Source organism: Carcharhinus amblyrhynchos, chromosome 3, assembly GCF_965287045.1.
Source record: "Carcharhinus amblyrhynchos chromosome 3, sCarAmb.v2.hapA, whole genome shotgun sequence".
Classification (NCBI taxonomy): domain Eukaryota; kingdom Metazoa; phylum Chordata; class Chondrichthyes; order Carcharhiniformes; family Carcharhinidae; genus Carcharhinus; species Carcharhinus amblyrhynchos.
The window spans coordinates 64,291,285-64,310,583 of NC_137326.1; the positions used below are offsets into that span (position 1 = coordinate 64,291,285).

The 19,299-nt window shown below is 46.3% G+C and overlaps 1 protein-coding gene across 1 annotated transcript in view; it reads right to left on the minus strand.

Moving 5' to 3' along the window:
• plxnd1 (plexin D1) overlaps positions 1 to 19,299 on the minus strand; it is a 176,737-nt gene that overhangs the window by 139,567 nt on the left and 17,871 nt on the right. The window contains exon 2 of the mRNA XM_080184802.1: positions 2,435 to 2,611. Within this exon, the coding sequence (XP_080040928.1) occupies positions 2,435 to 2,611 (177 nt within the window). The remainder of the gene's footprint in view (positions 1 to 2,434; positions 2,612 to 19,299) is intronic.

Consider the following 19,299-nt stretch of genomic DNA (forward strand, 5'->3'; position numbering starts at 1 on the left):
ACATTCTGTGCAGTCCTTTCAAGGCCTAGTCACTCTTGTGAAGTAGGAAAAGTAGGCACAGCAAGATCCCACAAACAGTAATGTGAACATGACCAAATGACCTTTTTTTTGACGTTAATTGAGGGCTATTTATTGGCTGGGATAATGTGCCTGCCCCTCACATAGCGCTGTGGAATCTTTAACAGCCAGCTGAGTGGGCAGATAGCACCTCGGTTTAGTATGTTCCTACACTGGAATGTCAGTCTACATCACGCCTTCAATAGGTTTGAACCCACTACGACCATCTCAGGGCAACTTCTTTTGGGTAACCAAATAAACTAAATCAACAAATAGAAGGATAATTTAAAAGACAGCCCCTTAAACAGAATCTTCAGGGAAACTTAGACATCCAAACAATTGTGATTCAGGGGATCGATGTTGTTCCCCAGTCCCGGTGTGCCCAGTGGGCGTGGAATGCCGTGATGGTGCTGGTAGACACCACGATTTTACCATTGCATCGCGCCCAAAAGCAGGTGCAAAAACTTGGTAAAGTTAGGCGTGAGGCCATTAATGCGATCCACACCTGTATCTGCGCAGATGCTCACTTTACCAAGTCCCAAAAACGGCCGTGATCTGATTCATGCCCGAAACAGGCGCGACGGTGATTTAAATGTATTTGCATGCATTTAAGTTGAATTAATGAACTGCCAGCCCAACTTTACCAGCATCTCCCCCTTTACAATCGTGTTCACACATCCAGATCCAGCAGCAAACGGACATGCTCGGCAAAGGTCTGTTTCGGGCACTCCAGCTGCTGGAGAGGTAAGTTCAGAGTTTCCAACAGCTCCCTGACTCAGATCCGAGGAGGTGGGCCCGATCATTCTCTGGTGGGGAGGGGGGGTCAGATATCTCTTCGGTGGATGGGGGTGAGGGAGGAGGGAGGCCCAATCGTTGTCTGGCGGAGGGTGCAGGGGAGGAGGGCAGATCGTTGTCTGGTTTGGGGGGAGTGGAGGGGGGCTTGCGGGATGGGCCTGATCATTCTCTGGTGATGGGGAGAGAGGAGGATGCAGGTCAGATGTGGATAGGGGGAAGGAGGAAGGAGGCCAGATTGTTGTCTGGTGGTGCTGGTGGGTGGGTGGGTGGGTGGGGAGGGGGTAGGGTGGTGGGGAGAGGGGTGGGAGGGTGGGTGGTGGTGGTGGTGTGGCAGTGTCGGGGGGGGGGGGGGGCAGATGTGTCTCTGGTGGCAGGAGGGAGGGAAGTCAGATGGATCTGTGGTGTGGGGCGGGGGAGGCAGGTGGCAGTGGGTGTCCATTGCCACCCTGCGGGTGATTGGTGGGGGGGGGGGAAGGGGGCAGAGGGTCGCGATCGATCTAGGCAGCAGGAGGTAGAAGGAGGTAGATGAGACACTCACTGAATGTTAAAATGGCGGCGCGGGCTTGTTGGGCCGAAGGGCCTGTTTCCTGTGCTGTGTTGTTCTTTGAGGGTGGGGGGATAAAGGGGAACGTTATACTGTAGGGGTGGGGGTGATGTCTGTGAGGAACATCGCTCCCGTGCCACCTTATCAGCTCTTTGTGGCCCGGGAGTGACGTGACAGGAGCGCGATTTTAAACTATTTCCTAACTGCGCGTGTGCAGGTCAGAGCTCCGATCGGCACACTAAACCCTGCCCACAGCACAATTCAGACTCACAACTCTTTTTCAGGCAAAGTGCATACGAGGGCGCCTGGAAGCAGATTTCCAGATTGGATCTGAATCGCGCCCAGGTTCAGCACTTCGAATGAAAACGGTGGACACAGCGGGAACGATGTAGATAGTTGGGATGGACAACCCCCACTCCCACTCTCCCGTTTGCTACCTGGATCTATTAATAACCAACCTGGTTAGGCCGAGGAGCGGGCCCATCAGGGGGTCCTCCTCCTCCCTCCACACCCCCCTCCATACAGGGTATCTGAAGATAGGAGGGTGGGACTGAGATTCAACCAGACAGGAAGTGACAGGTCTTGCAGAAAACTATCAAGGAGGGCAGCCTGGGACAGCTTACATACATGTGGTCCACGGAATCCATAAGGCACATCCTCGGGGGTGAGTATGTGGCCACAACTGACACTTGTATTCAGCAATGATATGACAGATCTAAGAGCAGCTTTTAACCAACACAAACTATAAACCGGAATAGCACAGGGTGAGCTGGATGTCATGGTGGGACAGAACTGGTCATACTCCACACCCTGAACCCACACATAGCGAGGTGAGAATTTTGCAGGTTGCCTCCCTCAGGAAAGTGGATTGGGTGGGGTGGCACGGAGGATGTACAAATCGTTGGACAAGTTGCCCCAAGAAGCACTGGCTGTGGCTTCAGGAGACCTGGAAGCTACAGAATATACTGACGTGTGGCACAGAGAGAGGGTGAGAAGAGAAGCCCTTGGCACACACTGGAGGCCCGGATAGTGACATACCTTCAGCAGCTGCCCTCTGACAGTGCCCAGAAACACCACTGTGTGGTTATTTACATTCGACACTGCCACCGAGCTCAGGCCCTTCTCAATGAGGATTGGCTTTGCTTTCAATGGGTTCTTGATGGAGAGAGGATGTTGTAGGTGGGCCGCTCCACAGTCCAACTGTTCATTCTGCAGCTGCAAAAAGAAATTAAAAGGCAGTTAATTCACACACTCTCTGACAGCCACCAAAGCCCTCCTTCTCCTGCAAGCCCCTCCTCCCCAGGGCCCAGGCCAACCCCCTTCCTGAGCCCCAGGGCCCAGACCCACCCCCTCCCCTGCCCCAGGGCCCAAAACCTCTCCCATAGCCCAAACCCCCTACCCCAGGACTTACACCCCCACCCGAGAGCCCACACCACAGGGCCATACCATCATATACCACAATCAAAGGTTGCCTTCACATTTGAAATATTTCTCCCATAGCCAAGAGCTTCAAACTGAATACATTTTCTGCAGGATGGTCGCAGATGTCCATGTGTTTGTTTATTCCACAGTCATCCCAAGAGCACAACCCATGGAAAATTCATCCCCTGAAGCATCATTAAAGATCACACACACCCCGGACATTCTCCCTTCCTTCTTCTTCCATCAGGAAAAAATACAGAAGTTTAAGGTCACATACAACCAACTCAAAAACAGCTACTTCCCTGCTGCTGTCAGACTTTTGAATGGACTTAACTCGCATTAAGTTGATCTTTCTCTACACCCTAGCTCTGACTGTAACACTACATTCTGCATTCTTTCATTTCCTTCTCTAGGGACAGTATGCTTTGTCTGTACAGCACACAAGAAACAATACTTTTCATTGTATACTCATACGTGTGACAATAATAAATCAAATCAAATCAAAATCTCTTCAGTGAGTCAGGAGATGGGATAATACCTCAGCAATGCTGCTCTCAAGCATTATCTGAGAAGACCCAGGAGCAGCTGGGAAAGTTTCCTCATCCAACTTCCCCCCTTTCATAGGATCATAGAATGGATACAACACAGGAGACCATTCAGCCCATCATGTTCATGCTGAAGCATTCCAGCTAGTCCCATTCTGCTGTCTTTCTCAATCAACCTGAATCACCCTCCATTCAGTTAATGATCCAATTCCTTTCTGTTTCCACTACACACATAGGCAGAACATTCCAGATCCTAACAACTCACAGTGTGAATCTGTCTCCACCACACTCACACACAGTACATTCCAGATCCTAACCACTCGCAGTGTGAATCTGTCTCCATCACACTCACACACAGTACATTCCAAATCCTAACCACTCACTGTGTGAATCTGTCTCCACCACACTCACAGACAGTACATTCCAGATCCTAACCACTCGCTGTGTGAATCTGTCTCCACCACACTCTCAGACAGTACATTCCAGATCCTAACCACTCGCTGTGTGAGTCTGTCTCCACCACACTCTCAGACAGTACATTCCAGATCCTAACCACTCGCTGTGTGAATCTATCTCCACCACACTCACCGTCAGTACATTCCAAATCCTAACCACTCACTGTGTGAATCTGTCTCCACCACACTCTCAGACAGTACATTCCAGATCCTAACCACTCGCTGTGTGAATCTATCTCCACCACACTCACCGTCAGTACATTCCAAATCCTAACCACTCACTGTGTGAATCTGTCTCCACCACACTCACAGACAGTACATTCCAGATCCTAACCACTCGCTGTGTGAATCTATCTCCACCACACTCACCGTCAGTACATTCCAAATCCTAACCACTCACTGTGTGAATCTGTCTCCACCACACTCACAGACAGTACATTCCAGATCCTAACCACTCGCTGTGTGAATCTATCTCCACCACACTCACCGTCAGTACATTCCAAATCCTAACCACTCACTGTGTGAATCTGTCTCCACCACACTCACAGACAATACATTCCAGATCCTAACCACTCGCTGTGTGTGTCTGTCTCCACCACACTCACCGTCAGTACATTCCAGATCCTAACCACTCACTGTGTGAATCTGTCTCCACCACACTCACAGACAGTACATTCCAGATCCTAACCACTCACTGTGTGAATCTGTCTCCACCACACTCACCGTCAGTACATTCCAGATCCTAACCACTCACTGTGTGAATCTGTCTCCACCACACTCACAGACAGTACATTCCAGATCCTAACCATTCACTGTGTGAATCTGTCTCCACCACACTCTCAGACAGTACATTCCAGATCCTAACCACTCACTGTGTGAATCTGTCTCCACCACACTCACAGACAGTACATTCCAGACCCTAACCACTCGCTGTGTGAATCTGTCTCCACCACACTCACCATCAGTACATTCCAAATCCTAACCACTCACTGTGTGAATCTATCTCCACCACACTCATAGACAGTACATTCCAGATCCTAACCACTCACTCTGTGAATCTGTCTCCACCACACTCAGAAAGTACATTCCAGATCCTAACCACTCACTGTGTGAAACTGTCTCCACCACACTCACAGACAGTACATTCCAGATCCTAACCACTCACTGTGTGAGTCTGTCTCCACCACACTCACAGACAGTACATTCCAGATCCTAACCACTCACTGTGTGAATCTGTCTCCACCACACTCACAGACAGTACATTCCAGATCCTAACCACTCACTGTGTGAATCTATCTCCACCACACTCACAGACAGTACATTCCAGATCCTAACCACTCACTGTGTGAATCTGTCTCCACCACACTCACAGACAGTACATTCCAGATCCTAACCACTTACTCTGTGAATCTGTCTCCACCACACTCTCAGACAGTACAATCCAAATCCTAACCACTCACTGTGTGAATCTATCTCCACCACACTCATAGACAGTACATTCCAGATCCTAACCACTCACTCTGTGAATCTGTCTCCACCACACTCACAAACAGTACATTCCAGATCCTAACCACTCGCTGTGTGAATCTGTCTCCACCACATTCTCAGACAGTACATTCCAGATCCTAACCACTCGCTGTGTGAATCTGTCTCCACCACATTCTCAGACAGTACATTCCAGATCCTAACCACTCGCTGTGTGAATCTGTCTCCACCACATTCTCAGACAGTACATTCCAGATCCTAACCACTCACTGTGTGAATCTATCTCCACCACACTCACAGCCAGTACATTCCAGATCCTAACCATTCACTGTGTGAATCTGTCTCCACTACACTCACAGACAGTACATTCCAGATCCTAACCACTCACTGTGTGAATCTGTCTCCACCACACTCACAGACAGTACATTCCAGATCCTAACCACTCGCTGTGTGAATCTGTCTCCACCACACTCACAGACAGTACATTCCAGACCCTAACCACTCACTGTGTGAATCTGTCTCCACCACACTCTCAGACAGTACATTCCAGATCCTAACCACTCGCTGTGTGAATCTGTCTCCACCACACTCACAGACAGTACATTCCAGATCCTAACCACTCACTGTGTGAATCTGTCTCCACCACACTCACAGACAGTACATTCCAGATCCTAACCACTCACTGTGTGAATCTGTCTCCACTACACTCACAGACAGTACATTCCAGATCCTAACCACTCACTGTATGAATCTATCTCCACCACACTCACAGACAGTACATTCCAGATCCTAACCACTCGCTGTGTGAATCTGTCTCCACCACACTCACAGACAGTACATTCCAGATCCTAACCACTCACTGTATGAATCTGTCTCCACCACACTCACAGACAGTACATTCCAGACCCTAACCACTCACTGTGTGAATCTGTCTCCACCACACTCACAGACAGTACATTCCAGACCCTAACCACTCACTGTGTGAATCTGTCTCCACCACACTCACAGACAGTACATTCCAGACCCTAACCACTCACTGTGTGAATCTGTCTCCACCACACTCACAGACAGTACATTCCAGATCCTAACCACTTGCTGTACAAAATTCACACTCTCAGACATAAAACCTAATCACTGACAGTGTGGAGATGTTTCTTCTCATGTCTCCATTGCTACTTTCCCCAATCATTTTCAACCTGTGCCCTTTGGTTTACACATTGGCGATCATTTTCCATCATTCTATAGACACTGGAATAGTTCCAAAGGATTGGAGGGTGGCTAATGTAATCCACTTTCTAAAAAAGGAAGGAGTGAAAACCAGGAATTATAAACTAGTTAGCCTGACATTGTTGGTTGGGAAAATGCTGGAGTCAATTATTAAGGATGTAATAACTGAGCATTTGAAAAGCGGTGACAGGATTGGTCTAAATCAGCATGAATTCACTCAAGGGAAATTATGCTTGACAACGCTTCTGGAATTTTTTGAGGATGTGACCAGTTGTTGTTGTTAGTGTAGGCTCGATGGGCTGAATTGCCTCCTTCAGCACTAAAGGGATTCTATGGGTATGGATGTAATAGACAAGGGTGAACCAGGGGGTGTTGTGTATCTGAACTTTCAAAAAGCTTTTGACAATCTCACACAAGAGATAGTGAGTAAAATTAAACTTCATGGTATTGGGGTAATGTAGTGACATGGATAGAGAATTGGTTAGCAGACAGGAAACAGAGAGCAGGAATAAACGGGTCCTTTTCAGAGTGGCAGGCAGTGATTAGTAGAGTGCCACTGGGTTCAGTGCTGGGACCCCAGCTATTCACAATGTACATTAATGATTTGGACAAAAGGATTGACTGAAATATCACCAAATTTGCACGAAGATGGGTGGCAGTGTGTGCTTTGAGGAGGATGCTCAGAGACTGCAGGGTGACTTCGACAGGCTGGCTAAGTGGGCAAATACTTGGCAAATGCAATATAATGTGATTACATATGAGGTTATCCACTTCGATGGCAAAAACAGGACGGAAGATTATTATTGGAATGTTGGCAATTTAGGCAAAATGGAAGTGCAACGTGCTTGGGTGTTGTGAAACAGTTGCTGGCCTTCATAGCAAGAGGATTTGAGTATATGAGTAAGGATATCTTGCTGCAGTTATACAAGGCCTTGGCGAGGCTACATCTTGAGTATTGTGTGTACGTTTGGCCTCTTAGTCTGAGGAAGGACATTCTTGCTATTAAGGAATCCAGCAAAAGTTCACTGGATTGATTCCTGGAATGGCAGGACTGAAGAAAGACTGAATCAACTGGGGTTATACTCACTGGAATTTAGAAGAATGAGAGGGGATCTCATAGAAACATATAAAATCCTGATGGGACTGGACAGGCTAGATACAGAAGAATGTTCCTGATGTTGGGGAAGTACAGAACTAAGGGTCACAGTCTAAGAATAATGGATAAGCCATTCGGGACTGAGATGAGGAAGACTTCCTCACTCAGAGAGTGTGAACCTGTGGAATTCTCTACCACAGAAAGCTGTTGGAGCCAGTTCTTTAGATAGGTTCAAGGGGGAGCTGGACGTGACCCTTGTAGCTAAAGGAATCCTTCCAACAATGGGAACTGTTTCTCCCTATCAACTCTGTCCAGACCCCTTGTTATTTTGAGCATCTCTATCTAATCTCTTCTCAACCTTCTCCTCTCCAAGAACAGGAATGATGTGGAGGTGTCGGCGTGGACTGGGTGGCTGCTCTGAAAGCTCGTGATTCCAAATAAACCTGTTGGATGTTAACCTGGTATTGTGAGAGCTCTCACTATCTCCAAGAACAGTCCCAACTTCCCCAATCCTTCTCCAAAACTGAAGTTTCTCATCCCTGGAACCATTCTCGTGAATCTTTTCTGCATTCTCTTTAAAACTTTCACATCCTTCCTAAACTGCGGCACTGTGGCACACAGAACCGAAGGCCAAAGCAGTGCTTTCATATAACTTTCTTTTGTTTGTACTCGTATCCCTATTGATAAAACCCAGGATACTATTGGCTTTATTAACCACAATCTAAACCTGTCCTGCCATCTTCAATGATAAATGCATATTTGCTGCCAGGTCCCTCTGCTGCTGTACTCCTTTAGACTATTTTATATTATCCCTCCACTAATCATTTCACACTTGTTGCATTGAATTTAATCTGCCATATGCCCACCCATCCCACCAGCCTTCTCTTGAAGTCTATCACTACCCTCCTCACTGTTCAAAATATTTGTGAGTCATCTGCAAGTTGTGAAATTGTGCCGCATACACCAAAGTCTAGGGCATTAATACGGATCGAGAAGAGCAAAATTCCCTGGGGAATTCACTATAAACCTTCCTCCAAATTGTAAAACAACTACACAGCTCTTTGTTTTCTATGAATGAGCCAACTTTGTATCAAATCTGCTATTGTCCCATTTATTCCATGGTTTCTAACATCGCTGACAAGCATGTTATATGGCTCTTTTTCAATGCTCTTTGGAACTCCAAGTACACCACATCAAACACTTTATCAACCCTCTCTGTTATCACACCATTAAACTCAATCAAACACAGTTTGCCTTCAACAAATTGTTGACTTCCCTTAATTAATCCATTCTCATGATTAAGTGACTATAAATTCTGTGCCAGATTATCATTTCTGAAAGTTTTCCCACCACAGAGGTTAACCTAATTGGCCTGGAGTTGCTGAGTTTATCCTTAAATCCTTTTTGAACAAAGGGAAATATTTTCAATTCTCCAGGCCTGTGCGTGAAGAGGATTGGAAGATTACAGCCTGTAGCTATGCAATCTCCACTCCTATTTCTCTCAGTATCCTTGGATGTATCCCATCCAGTCCTGGTGACTTACCGATGTAAAGTATGGCCAGTCTTTCCAATGTTCTCAATTCACAGTAAAGACCAATGCATCCACCATGTCCTCTACCACCAAACGTCAATTCTGTTTCCTCCCTAAGCAGCCCCACTCCTCCTTTTACCACCTTTATACTCTTATTTGTCTATATTTGGATTTCCTTTTGTTAGTTACCAGTCACTTCTCACATTCTCTCTTTACCTCTCTCATTTTCTTCCTTCACTTCTCTGAATTTCCCTTATTCCTTGTTCTCATTTTGTATCACCCAGTCTTTTCCTGCATCTTCTTATTCCTTTGTCATCCAGGAAATTCTGGATTTGTTGGTCCTAGATCTCCCCAGTGGGAATATATCTTGACTGTCCTCAAGTTCTCTTCTTCCCAGAGGCAATCCATTTTTCTACTTTCCTTTCTTTCTCCACTTCCAAATTATTTTCTTCCATCGTGATCAGCTTAATGAAATTTCCAGCAACTCTTGCCATTACCTCTGACCCTCTTTCAGTTTCTATTCCCTTCTTGATGTTGTCCAGGCTGGAACTGAGGATCACTAACTCCCCATTAGATAACAGATCACTGACTCTCCAAGAGACAACAGATCGCTGACTCTCCAAGAGACAACAGATCGCTGACTCTCCAAGAGACAACAGATCGCTGACTCTCCAAGAGACAACAGATCACTGACTCTCCAAGAGACAACAGATCACTGACTCTCCAAGAGACAACAGATCACTGACTCTCCAAGGGATAACAGATCACTGACTCTCCAAGAGATAACAGATCGCTGACTCTCCAAGAGATAACAGATCACTGACTCTCCAAGAGACAACAGATCACTGACTCTCCAAGAGACAACAGATCACTGACTCTCCAAGAGACAACAGATCACTGACTCTCCAAGAGACAACAGATCACTGACTCTCCAAGAGACAACAGATCACTGACTCTCCAAGAGACAACAGATCACTGACTCTCCAAGAGACAACAGATCACTGACTCTCCAAGAGACAACAGATCACTGACTCTCCAAGAGACAACAGATCGCTGACTCTCCAAGAGACAACAGATCACTGACTCTCCAAGAGATAACAGATCACTGACTCTCCAAGAGACAACAGATCGCTGACTCTCCAAGAGACAACAGATCACTGACTCTCCAAGAGATAACAGATCACTGACTCTCCAAGAGATAACAGATCGCTGACTCTCCAAGAGACAACAGATCACTGACTCTCCAAGAGATAACAGATCACTGACTCTCCAAGAGACAACAGATCGCTGACTCTCCAAGAGACAACAGATCGCTGACTCTCCAAGAGATAACAGATCGCTGACTCTCCAAGAGATAACAGATCACTGACTCTCCAAGAGACAACAGATCACTGACTCTCCAAGAGATAACAGATCGCTGACTCTCCAAGAGACAACAGATCGCTGACTCTCCAAGAGACAACAGATCGCTGACTCTCCAAGAGATAACAGATCACTGACTCTCCAAGAGACAACAGATCGCTGACTCTCCAAGAGATAACAGATCGCTGACTCTCCAAGAGACAACAGATCACTGACTCTCCAAGAGACAACAGATCACTGACTCTCCAAGAGACAACAGATCGCTGACTCTCCAAGAGATAACAGATCACTGACTCTCCAAGAGACAACAGATCACTGACTCTCCAAGAGACAACAGATCGCTGACTCTCCAAGAGATAACAGATCACTGACTCTCCAAGAGACCACTCACTGTCCTGTAGACAATAGAGCCCACAAAGAACCTTTTACTTCATTAAGAGTTGTCATCACCACAATCCTTGGAACGGACTTTCAGAAACATTTCGGAACACCCTCAGATTTGTTTGGTGATGCTGTGGTGAATTCTGGTTAACCACCATCTCTTCGAGCCTGACTCTTTTCGACCACATTTCCCACACAGCTTTTCCTGATTGTATTTTTGCTTCTGTGAGGAGACAGTCTGACTGGAGATTGTGGACACTGTGTGATCACGATACATAGGCTAATAGACGGTCGAGGCAGAGAGGCACCATGGTCTGATCCAAATCTCCCTGACTGATTTCTAGACATTCAGTCGTATTTTTGACACAGGGATAAATGCCGAGACACACCCTCTGGTTAGCACAGTGTGGCAATAAAGTAGAAGATCACAATACAATGGATGCCAGAATCAGAAATACAAACAGAAAAAGATAGAAAATCTCAGCAGGTCTGACAGCATCTGTGGAGCTAAGTCAGAAACATAAACAAGAAAAGCTGCAAATATTCAGCAGGTCAGACAGCACCTGAAAGACATGTTTAGGTGACTGGATGATGGGAAGGGAGAAGTGACTCAGTGATATCACCAGGACTGAGCTTGCCGGGTCCTCTGCAGGGTGGTGAGGGAATGATCAAATGTGTTAAAGCTATTGGAGCTCATCCTCACCGACCTGCCTGCCACAGATGCATCTATTCATGACAATATCGGTAAGCGTGAACACCCCACAGTGCTCGTGGAGAAAGTCCAGTCTCACATTGAGGATACCCTCTATTATGGGTGGCAGTATCATCATGCTAAATGGGACAGCGTTTGAACAGATCTAATAACTTGACTAGGTGGCCATGAGTTGCTGTGGGCCAATAGCAGCAGCAGAATTGTACTTGACCAGAAACTAATCTCATGATGGTTGGTGATCAATCATCCCAGGACATTGTTACAGGAGTACTTCAAGGTAGTCTCTTCAGCTGCTCCATCAATGATTGTCTTTTTACCAGTAGATCTGGTGTAGGAATGTTCACTGATTACTGCACAATGTACAACACCATTCACAACTCCTCACGTCCTGACGTATCCACGTGCAAATGTAACAAGACCTGGGCAATATCCTGGCTTGGGCAGATACTGGTAACTGAGGGGAGAGTGTCAGAGGAGGACACTGGGGAGGAGAGTGCCAGAGGAGGACACTGGGGAGGAGAGTGCCAGAGGAGGACACTGGGGAGGAGAGTGCCAGAGGAGGACACTGGGGAGGAGAGTGCCAGAGGAGGACACTGGGGAGGAGAGTGCCAGAGGAGGACACTGGGGAGGAGAGTGCCAGAGGAGGACACTGGGGAGGAGAGTGCCAGAGGAGGACACTGGGGAGGAGACTGCCAGAGGAGGACACTGGGGAGGAGACTGCCAGAGGAGGACACTGGAGAGGAAAGATCTAGAGGAGGACACTGGGGAGGAGACTGCCAGAGGAGGACACTGTGTAGGGGAGTGCCAGAGGAAGTCACTGGGGACGAGAGTGCCAGAGGAGGACACTGGAGAGGAGAGAGCTAGAGGAAAACACTGGAGAGGAGAGAGCTAGAGGAAGTCACTGGGGAGGAGAGTGCCAGAGGAAGTCACTGGGGAGGAGAGCGCCAGAGGAAGACACTGGGGACGAGAGTGCCAGAGGAGGACACTGGAGAGGAGAGAGCTAGAGGAAGACGCTGGGGAGGAGACTGCCAGAGGAGGACACTGTGTTGGAGAGTGCCAGAGGAAGTCACTGGGGAGGAGAGTGCCAGAGGAAGACGCTGGGGACGAGTGTGCCAGAGGAGGACGCTGGAGAGGAGAGAGCGAGAGGAAGATGCTGGGGAGGAGACTGCCAGAGGAGGACACTGGGGAGGAGACTGTCAGAGGAGGGCACTGGGGAGGAGACTGTCAGAAGAGGACACTGGGGAGGAGAGTGCCAGAGGAGGACACCGGGGAGGAGAGTGCCAGAGGAGGACACTGAGAAGGAGAGTGCCAGAGGAGGACGCTGGGGAGGAGAGTGCCAGAGGGGGACACTCGGGAGGAGAGTGCCAGAGAAGGACAATAGGGAGGAGAGTGCCAGAGGAGTACACTGGGGGACAGAGTGGGAGGGCTGGGGAGTGAGTGCCAGAAGGGAACACAGTGGGGAGAGTGCCAGAGGAGGACACTAGGGGGAAGGGTGCCATTTAAAGATTCTGGGTCTGTACTCGATGGAGTTTAGAAGGTTAAGAGGGGGATAATATTGCAACTTACAGGAATACCTGGACAGATTGGAGGTGGAGAAGTTGTTTCCATTAGCCCAGAGCAAGCAGACCTCAGAGTGTTTGGATAGCGAGTCAACATGAGTAGAGCTCAAGAATAGGAAGATGCAGTCACAATGTAGGAGGTTTATTACAGGTTTCCCAACAATCAGCGGGAGATAGAGGAGCAGGTATGCAGACAGATTTTGAAAAGATGCAAAAACAGCAGGGTTGTTGTGGTGGGTGATTTAACTGCATTGATATTAACGGGGACTGACTTACTGCTCGGGGCTTGGATGGGGCAGAATTTGTAAGCAGCATCCAGGAGGTCTCTTAGAACAGTATGTAAATAGCCCAACTCGGGAAGGAGCCATATCAGACCTGGTATTGGGCAATGAGTCCAGCCAGGTGATCAAAATTTCAGTAGGAGAGCATTTCAGGAACAGTGATCATCATTCCATAAGTTTTAAGGTGTTAGTGGATAAGGACAAGAGCGGTCCTCAGGCCAAGGTGTTAAATTGGGGGAAGACTAACTGCAACAACATTAGGCAGGATCTGGAGAGTTTAGACTGGGGAGGCTGTTTGAGGGCATTCACTGATTAGTCATAAGTAGTCGTACTTTAATACTGCAATGAAGTTACTGTGAAAATAAATCAACATACGACATGTGGGAATCTTTCAAACGTCAGTTGATTGGAATTCAGGACTGGCATTACCTATGAGGATGAAGGATAAGTGTGGCAAATATCAGGAACCTTTATTAGCTTGGGATATTATGAGACTTGTCAAAAAGAAAAAGAAAACATTCATAGTGTTAGCGTTTATTAACAGGAGTTTGAGTTTAAGAGCCTCGGGGTTATGCTGCAACTATATTGGACATTGGTGAGACCACATTTAGAATATTGTGTTCAGTTCTGGTCACCTCACTATAAGAAGGATGTGGAAGCGTTGGAGAGAGTGCAGAGGAGATTTACCAGGGCGCTGCCTGGTTTGGAGGGTAGATCTTATGAGGAAAGGTTGAGGGAGCTGGGGCTTTTCTCTTTAGAGCAGAGGAGGATGAGAGGTGACTTAATAGAGGTTTATAAGATGATGAGTGGGATTGATAGAGTGGACGTGCAGAGACTATTTCCTCGGGTGGATGTAACTGTTACTAGGGGGCATAACTATAAGGTTCATGGTGGGAGATATAGAAGGGATGTCCGAGGTAGATTCTTCACTCAGAGAGTGGTTGGGATGTGGAATGCACTGCCTGCTATGATAGTGGAGTCAGACACTTTAGGAACTTTCAAGTGGTTATTGGATAGGCACATGGAGCACACCAGAATTATAGGGAGTGGGATAGCTTGATCTTGGGTTTGGACATAACTCAGCACAACATTGAGGGCCAAAGGGCCTGTACTGTGCTGTATGTTTCTATGTTTCATAAGGTCTAAAAGGCTTAGGGCAGACGAAGCCCTCAAGTAATATTAAAAAAAATGTAGGAAGAAACTTAAGGAAGCAGTTAGGAGAGCTAAAAGGGGTCGTGAAAAGTCCTTGGCAAACAGGATTAAGGAAAATCCGAAGGCATTTTATACATATGTAAAAAGCAAGAAGGTAGCCAGGGAAAGAGTTGGTCCACTCAAGAATAGTGGAGGGAATCAATGAATGGAACCAGAGGAAATGGGCAAGATACTAAATGAATAGCCTCAGTATTTACCAAAGACGAGGACTTGGTGGATGAGGAGCCTAGGGTAGGGTGTATAGATATTCTGGGTCATGTCAATATCAAAAAGGAAGTGGCATTGGGCATTAAAGTAGATAAGTCCCCACGGCTAATGGGATCGACCCCAAAATACTGAGGGAGGCAAGGGCGGAAATTGCTGGGGCCTTGACAGAATTCTTTGTATCCTCATTGGCTATTCTCCAGTCCTCTGGCACTTCACCTGTAGCCAGTGTTGTTCCTTTGTTTAAGAAGGGCAGCAGGGATAATCCAGGAAATTATTGGCCAGTGAGCCTTATGTCAGTGGTAGGGAAATTATTGGAAAAGATTCTTAGGGACAGGATTTGCTCACATTTGGAAACAAATGGACTTATTAGTGATAGACAGTGTGGTTTTGTGAAGGGGAAGCCCTGCATCACTAATTTGATCAAGTTTTTTGAGGAAGTGATGAAGATGATAGATGAGGGAAAGACAGGGAATGTCGTATGCATGGACTTCAGTAAAGCCTTTGACAAGTAACCTCATGATAGACTGGTATGAAAGGTGAAGTCACACAGGATCAGAGGAGAGCTGGCAAAATGGACACAGAACTGGCTTGGCAGAGAAGACAGAGGGTAGTGGTAGAAAAATGCTTTTCTGAATGGAAGGCTGTGACTAGCGGTGTTCCACAGGGATCAATTCTGGGACCTCTGTTGTTCATGGTATGTGTAAATGATTTGGAGGAAAACTGGTCTGATTAGTAAGTTTGCAGATGACACAAAAATTGGTGAAGTTGCAGATAGTGAAGAGGATTGCCAGAGAATACAGCAAGATATAGACCAGTTGGAGACTTGGGCAGAGAAATGGCAAATGGAGTTTAATCCGGACAAGTGTGAAATAATGCATTTTGGAAGGTCCAATGCATGTAGAAATTATACAGTAAATGGTAGAGCCCTTAGGAGTATTGACAGGCAGAGAGGTCTGGGCATACATGTCCGCCAATCACTGAAAGTGGCAACGCATTTGGATAAGGTAGTCAAGAAGGCATACAGCATGCTTGCCTTCATCTGTTGGGGCACTGAATATAAAAATTGGCAAGCTATGCTACAGCGGTACAGAACCTTAATTAGGCCTCATTTGGAATATTGTATACAATTCTGATCGCCACACTACCAGAACTATGTGGATGCTTTAGAGAGGGTACAGAAAAGATTTACCAGGATGTTGCCAGGTATGGAGGGTATTAGCAATGAGGAGAGGTTGGATAAACTTGGTCTGTTCTCACTGGAACAAAGGAGGTTGAGGGGCGACCTGATAGAGGTTTACAAGTTATGAGTGGCATGGACTGAGTGGATAGTCAGAAGCCCTTTCCTAGGGTAGAAAAGTCAAATACTAGAGGACATAGGTTTAAAGAGCATGGGGAAAAGTTTAGAGGGGATGAACGAAGCAAGTTTTTTTTTACACAGAGGGTGGTGAATGTCTGGAACACGCTGTCTGGGGAAGTGGTGGAAGCAGGTATGCTAGCAGCATTTAAAAGGCATAAAGATGTATATATGAATAGAATGGGAATGGAAGCATACAGATTCTAAGTTTTAGTTTAGGCAGGCGTCACAATTGGCACAGGCTTGAAAGGCTGAAGAGCCTGTTCCTGTGTTATACTGTTCTTTGTTCTAGTAGGAGAGACTAAAATCCGAGGGCACAGCCTCAGAGTAAAGGGACGATCCTTTTGCATCGAGATGAAGAATTATTTCTTCAGCCAGAGAGTGGTGAATCTGTGGAATTCATTGCCACAGAAGGCTGTGGAGACCAAGCCTTCTCGATTGGTAAGGGGATCAAAGGTTAGAGGGAAAAGGCAGGAGAATGGGGTTGAAAATCTATCAGTCATGATTGAATGGTGGAGCAGATTTGATGAGCTGAATGGTCTATTTCTGCTCCCATATTTAACATCCAACAAGTACCCTTTCCAAAACGAGAATCTAACCAACCATTGACATTCAATGGCATTACCATCTTGGGTGTTGCTGAAAAAATACATTTTGTCAACACTTTTCATCTTGCACTCATCAGGAAAATCAAAAGAATGTCATTACCAGAGAAACAACAACATTTTACTGCATGAGTAGAGAAACAATCAATTTCAAATTGCCAGTTGGGCTCACACTGTGGCACATTTGTGTGTACTGAAAGCTACATATACTACACAGGGCCCTACTCTTTGCAGAAAGAAAGAATATGTACACACATTGCACTGTTTAAGCTAAACAAAATAAGTGACAGCCATTCACTGGTTCATTCTTCAGGGTAATACTTTGACCACCCAGAGTCAACTTGCCTGGGTTAAATGCTTGGCAGTTAGCCATTTGTCACCATTAACTGGTGCATTCTCCATAGCAAAGACTCTACCAGAGTCCATTTGCCAACAAATCTTTGATTTGATTTGATTTATTGTCACGTGTATTGGTACACAGTGAGAAGGATTGTCTCTTGTATTGGTACACAGTGAGAAGTATTGTCTCTTGTGTGCTGTACAGACAAAGCATATTGTACATAGAGGAGGAAATGAGAGAGTGCAGAATGTAGAGTTACAGTCTTGGCTAGGGTGTAGAGAAAGGTCAACTTAATGCGAGGTAGGTCCATTCAAAAGTCTGATGGCAGCAGGGAAGAAGCTGTTCTTGAGTCACTTGATACATGACCTCAGAACTTTGTATCTTTTTCCCAATCACGGGAAAGTGGAACTGAGCCACGACAGATCAGCCATGATCTTATTGAATGGCGGGGCAGGCTCGAAGGGCTGGATGGCCTACTCCTGCTCCTATTTCTTATGTTCTTATGTTCTTATGAATGTCTGGGTGCTTGGGGTCCTTAATTATGCTGGCTGCTCTGCCGACGCAGCGGGAAGTGTAAACAGAATCAATGGGTAAGAGGCTACTTTGAGTGATGGACTGGGCATCGTTCACAACCCTTTATGGTTTATTGAGGTCTTGGACAGAGCAGGAATCATACCAACCTGCAATACAATCAGAAAGAATGCTTTCTATGGTGCAGCTGGAGAAGTTGGTGAAAGTCTCACCAGCTTCTCCAGATGCACCACAGAAAGCGTTCTTTCTGATCATATTGCAGCTTGGTATGACTCCTGCTCTGTCCAAGACCTCAATAAACCATAAAGGGTTGTGAATTAGTCTTCTGAGAAAGTAGAGACATTTGGCGGTATTTCTTAACTATAGTGTCAGCATGGGGGGACCAGATTAGGTTATTAGTGATCTGGATACCTAAAACTTTGAAGCTCTCAATCATTCCTATTTTATCCCCTTTAATGTAATCCTCCTCTATGATTCCTGGAGTCTATGATTATTTCCTTCGTTTTGTTGACATTGAGGGAGAGATTATTGTTGTTGCACCAGTTCATTAGGTTCTCTACCTCTTTCCTGTACTCTGTCTCGTCATTGTTTGAGATCCAACCCACTATGGTGGTGTCATCAGCAAACTTGAAAATTGAGTTGGAGGAGAATTTGCCCACACAGTCACAAGGAGTATAGTAAGGAGCTGAGGACAGAGCCGTGTAGGGCACCGGTGTTGAGGATGATCATGGAGGTGTTGTTGTTGCCTATTCTTACTGATTGCGGTGTGTGAGTTAGGAAGTCTAGGATCTAGTTGCACAGGGAGGAGACAAGCCCCAGACCATGGAGGTTGGAGATGAAATTTGTCGGAATAATGGTGTTGAAGGCTGAGCTGTAGTCAATGAATAGGAGTCTGACATGGGTGCCGTTGTTTTCTAGATGTTCCAGGGCCAGGGAGATGGTGTCTGCTGTGAGCCTGTTGCAGTGGTAGGTGAACTGTAGTGGATCCAGGCAGTCTGGGAGGCAAGAATTGGTTTGTGCCACAACTAACCTTTCAAAAATCTTCATAATGATGGATGTCAGAGCCACCGGACGATAGTTATTAAGGCATATACCTGGCTTTTCTTTCATATAGTGCAAAGTTGTATATATCATATAGAACATAGAACATTACAGCGCAGAACAGGCCCTTCGGCCCACGATGTTGCACATATGGTGGTATATCTATAATCATAACACTATAATCATACAAAGAACAAAGAACAACACAGCACAACCAACAGGCCCTTCGGCCCAACGAGCCCGCGCCGCTATTTTAACATTATGAGCCCCCTCTCCACCCATGACCCTTGTCTATGCTTATGGCATTCCACATTGAGGGAAAACTAATCATATAGTGTAAAATTGTTTCCCCTCACATTGGTATTGGCGATTGTTCTGAGGAATGCAAACTGAGAAGCTTTGACAAAATGTCTTTTTTCATCAATACTCAGGTTCTGTATTATTATTTCTATTGCTGAATCCCCCACTATCAACATCCTGGGGGTTACCATTGACCAGAAACTCAACTGAACTCACTACATAGACACTATGGCTACAAAACCAAGGAATTCTGCAGT